Source organism: Nestor notabilis, unplaced genomic scaffold (assembly GCF_000696875.1).
Source record: "Nestor notabilis isolate BGI_N333 unplaced genomic scaffold, ASM69687v1 scaffold26087, whole genome shotgun sequence".
NCBI lineage: Eukaryota > Metazoa > Chordata > Aves > Psittaciformes > Psittacidae > Nestor > Nestor notabilis.
In genome coordinates this window covers 9832-14802 of record NW_009937276.1, presented here as the reverse complement: position 1 = coordinate 14802, position 4971 = coordinate 9832, and the positions used below count along the sequence as shown (strand labels likewise).

General features: G+C 39.0%; 1 protein-coding gene across 1 annotated transcript in view; it reads right to left on the bottom strand.

Annotated features, from left to right (window-relative positions):
• Positions 1-1354: 1354 nt before the first annotated feature.
• Positions 1355-4971, bottom strand: part of MAPK6 (mitogen-activated protein kinase 6) — an 8425-nt gene continuing 4808 nt past the window's right edge. Inside the window, exons 4-5 of the mRNA XM_010018757.1 lie at positions 4354-4555; positions 1355-3734 (exon numbers count right to left, since the gene is read on the bottom strand). Of these exons, the coding sequence (XP_010017059.1) occupies positions 2636-3734; positions 4354-4555 (1301 nt within the window). The 3' untranslated portion in view covers positions 1355-2635. The remainder of the gene's footprint in view (positions 3735-4353; positions 4556-4971) is intronic.

The window sequence follows — 4971 nt, the reverse complement described above, 5'->3', positions numbered from 1 at the left end:
ACACTCAATCTTCACTTTCTAGCAGTAGATTTCACTTCGCCTTACAAACCACTTCTACTCTAATTGTCTCTACACAGAGATTTACTTCCAGGTAATAAGCCCGACTGCCTAGCTGAAACCTCCGGCAATGGAGCCCGTTAGGACAGCAGGGTTTTCACCAAAGCAGCCAGCAGTGCCTGTGCAGCATTGCTCCCCCAGTGCAAGTACAAGTTAAAGGCACTGAAACACTGTGCTGGATTTAGGCTCAATGCTTGCATCTCCCTTTTTAAGTTTAAAATGTTCCCTTCCTACCATGACAGGCTTCTTAAGTCCCACTGAGTGTCACTGGTGTGCTTAAAAAAACCTAAACAAACAAACTCCATTTGCCAAAGACGTGTTTTTAAGCTGAATTTTGTTTCCAGTTTCTAAGCACTTCCCACCCACTGCTTTCCATCTCAATAAAACCTACCACAGTCCCCTGCTTATGAGCAAAGACAACTGGCCATATTCTCCTACCTACAGCCCCATACATACAAGCTGATGTACCTGAACATTCCCATGCCATACCCAAGAACATACTTCGGGGTCCCATCTCCCCAAGTGACCACTTTCTGCCATGCTGAAGGGGCAGCTCCTTGTTTTAGGCAAATTGCATCTGTGCTACTTACCAGAGGAGGAGGGGAAGAGGAATGGAAAAATTGGAGGAACTAAGATACCATCATGGAAAAAGTTGTAGAGTTTGCCAAAAGATGTAGCTTTATTGCACGACTAATTAGCTCCCCCAGGAATAGTTCTGACAGGAGGAACTGGAAGAGAAATACTTACTGTTCTTAGGGCTTGCTGCAACAGAGACCTGATCTGCACATTTTGAAAATCCCACAGGAGTTACCTGGTCCCACTCCTGATACCTCCTTGTGAAAGTGCTCGACAGGCTCTTGGCTGACGGACCTGCACCAACACGTTCATTCCAGGTTGCCCGTGACATGAAGGTGCTCACGGCAGCTTTTCTGCTTTAACACTATTCTGTTTAAAAAGTAGATAAAACAGTAATGCTCACGTACACCCTGCAAGTCAGCTGTATTCTCAGCAAAACCGGTTATCGATGCTGCGTACACTCACACTTCCATAGCCATACCATTACACAAGATTTTCTTCAATACAGGCCATGTGCACTGGGACAGAAGTTACACTTCTGGAGGCTCCTTCCAGGGCGCTGCACCCCCAGAGGCAGCACGTCTAGGGCAGACTGCAAGACAACTCCTCGTGCTTCCTTGAGCACCTTGTACGAGGGAGCGCAAGCAAGCAGGCCTGCCTTCACAATACAGCGTTACAGCAGCAGCTCTTCATCTTACATTGCACAAAGCAACCTCAGTCGTTTTTGCTGGCCATGTTTTTATTTGTTCTTCGTTTTAAACAGGGGAGCCAATGATACATCCAGTATTTCAAAAAATCAGAAGGTAAAACAAATTTTCAGAAGACTGAGATGCTACATGCTATATTTAACCTAATTTTAGTCATGCTTGCTTTTGAGGGGGGTTGGGAGCGGGACAGGAATCATTCAGTAAAAACATACAGTAAAAACAAAATGTCTCACCATATAGAACTTTAACCTACAGTAATGTTGTACCTTAATTATTTCCATGCACACAACTAACATTACAAAATCTTAAAAAATGAACACAATTAAGACTTCTAGGAGCATTTGATAATAAAGCAATTCCTAATTTCTTTTGTCGAGATCAAGCACCTCCAATTACAAATTCCTATACACAGTGAGTGCTTTCATTGAAATGAAAACTAGAAAATAAAAATAAAAAGAATGTATTTGATAGCCTCAGAATAAGCCGATGTTAATATATATCCAGCTATGTAGGCAATAAAACCATAGTGCTAAACAAAAACTTTTATCTGAAAAGTAACTCAAAAATTAAGTTGACTTTCTATAATTACAGAAATATACTTATCTGCTAAAATAAATAAAAGTGCTGCATATTAACACTTCACTATAAAGAATGCATACCAGAACATTTATAAATATTGAATGATTTTCAGTAAGAATAGCTACTACAATAATGCTGGCTAAATAGAAGTGCATAATGAGAAGCACTATGGGTGGTTAATGTTTTGCCACATACTGCTGTTACCTTGAGGTAGATAACACATGCGTACCAAATTCTGCATTCATTTCAGTTGCTGCTGGTATCATGTGTCTAAGAAATGTGTACAGTATGAAAAACTCTAAAATACGCATGAATGAAAAATGTTTTGGGAAAAATAGATATTTTCATGCAATTATGTACAGTCTCACTGTGTAAATTTCAAGGCAAGGTTCTTTTTCTGCAAAACATGGACACTGTTTTACTGAGAGAATGGTTTTTTTACTTGGTTTAGTGCATTTTTTTTTTTGTTACCTCCTGCATTTTGCATTATTTTGCTCTATTCTTTAATTTTGTGTGCAAACGACATGCCAGTTTAAAAACAAAACTAACTCATGTATAGAAAGTAATTCTGGATTGTAAAAACAATGGTAAACAGAAAACTAATGAAATCCATACCAAAATTACACCATCTGATTCAAGTAAAAAAATTACTTACACTAGTAATAAAAAAAGACAAACACATCTCATGAATATAAAAGAAATGTCTGCTGAGTGTTTTAGTTTAGATGTTTCAGAATGCTGCTGTACGTTTTGTGGGGAATCTGGGGAGATGACTTCATAGCAGAAGGCGTTAATGTGGCCTGTATTGATTTCAGTGGCGAACCAACAGGGCTGTGAAACTGAGGAATACCTATAGCCTCAAGCTGCTTGTTGAAGAGGAGCTCTCCACTGTTACTGAGAAAGCTCTCTTCTCTTTCCTTCTCCCCAAGCTTCCCCTCTTCTACTGGCTCAGGTTCTAGCATTTCAGCATCTTCTTTCTTACTAAAGAATTTGTCCAAATAACTGGTGTAAGTATTTTCTTTTTCAACTTGTTCATCTTTCCTTACTTCGCAACAAAACTGGTCTATGAGGAAGCACTCCTCCCCACTACTTACAAACTGACTGTCCCAAGAGGTTTGGTACAGAGCTTCTAACTGTGCCAAATTAGCCATTCCTTTCTCCTGCTTCTCTCTGCTTACTGACTTTGATATTAATCCTTTCAACTCTATTTGAGACACTGAGCTATTCAAGTCATTTAATTTATCAACATCAGTAGACTCATGTTGTAAACTAAGCTGAATGGTTTCTGCTATAAATGAATCAAAGTCAAATCCTTGATTCTTCTCCCTTTCTTTTTCAACAAGTTGCTGTGATGCTTCCTCAAGTGCTATCTGAGCTTTCACCAACCCATTCTTTTCACATTTAGACTTGCCTTTCTTATCAGACTTCTCTTTGCTCTGTTCCTTCCAGTTTGAAAGATCTATAATAAGCTTGGGCTCATAGTAATGGTTAACTTCACTGTCTCGCCAAACTAAATTATCTAGGTATGAAGATGACCTCATTTTGTAATTACAAGTGTGACTACATTCCAGATCACAATACTTGTTTTCATGGTGATCTGAATACTGCCAGCAAGGCTCAGTAGAGAAGTGGGTGTCAAAGGCAGGATCCTCCAGATACTTTTCACGATCTCCATCCAAATATTTGCGAGGATCTACTTGCACTTCTTCCTCATCAGTAACATCAGAGAGAGCCCTTGGATCACGCTGAACTTCATCAGCTTCATAGTTATTATGAATAGGCCAGTCATGGTCTGAAAACTGACTTTCATGGTATCTGTAAAACAATTTCCTAAGTGTTAGCAGCTAAAAACCAGTCTTAGCTCCCCAGACAGAGACAGTTAAGTTCAGAAATTCTCTTACAGAATAATGACAATTCAACACAGATAAAAGTTTTTTCCTCAAACCATTGGGTACCTCTTCCAGGCTTTTAATTTAATCTGGCATAAAGCAATCCTCACATGCACATCTGAAAGATTTAAATCCAGGATTATGTACGACAGCCCACTCCATTTACAGAATTCTTCCTTAAAGGGTGCTAAACTGACTTTCAATGACTATGGTGAATCTATTTACTATTATATGCAGTAAGCATCAGACAAGACAATTGTATTTAAAATTCATTTTTAGAGAAATATTTTTTTGGAAAAAAGTAATGGGGAGATTAGCTTTAGATTCTAGACTGCTGAGTGCATCTCAGGAATGCATCAGCACATCCAAGTCACTCTCATGAATTATAAACCCAATGACAAGGCACTGCCTATAAGGGAAAAGTTTATTCTCAGGCCAACTTGAGAAGAAACAAACAGAAGAGGAAGTTATGCCTATGAAGCAGTATTACTTCAAGCACACAACCATTCAGTTATGTTATACAGCATAGTAAGTGATAAATTTACCTTTCCCAATTATAAATATGGCTGTGACTTTCATCCATCAGCAGAATATCATCAACTTCATCTTCAATGTGAAAAGGATGACTTGAAATAGGCTCATCCGTTGGAAAGGAATAAATGCTCATATAAGGATGGGACAAAGCTTCTTCTGCTGTCAATCGATCCATGGGACTAAACGTCAAAATTTGCTCCAAAAAGTCCAGTGCTGCAGCAAAAAAAGTTACAGTAATAGGAGAAAAATGACATTTCAGACATCTAGAATTTAAGATTAAGGTGCAGAACTTTGCTCTAAAGGTGCGCATTTGCTTGAAAGTAGCCACCTGTGAATTATCAGCTCTTGACAGTACACTGCCAAATATGCACTCAGTAGCCATAACGAAACTAGAAGAGTAGAGGTCAAATCTACGATCAATAATAATTCAACTTAAAGCAGGAAAATATATTGAGGCAGAATGCTTCCAGCTGAATCAGTATCCACCTACAGCTATCAGGAAACGTCGCTGTCGGTTTGCTTGGGGGACTCTTGAAAACATTTGAAAGCCAGTTGTTTTATACTGACTCCATTCCAGTGCTCCCTTATATTTAGAAGGCCAGTGTCTCAGAATAAAGTAATTCCAGTGC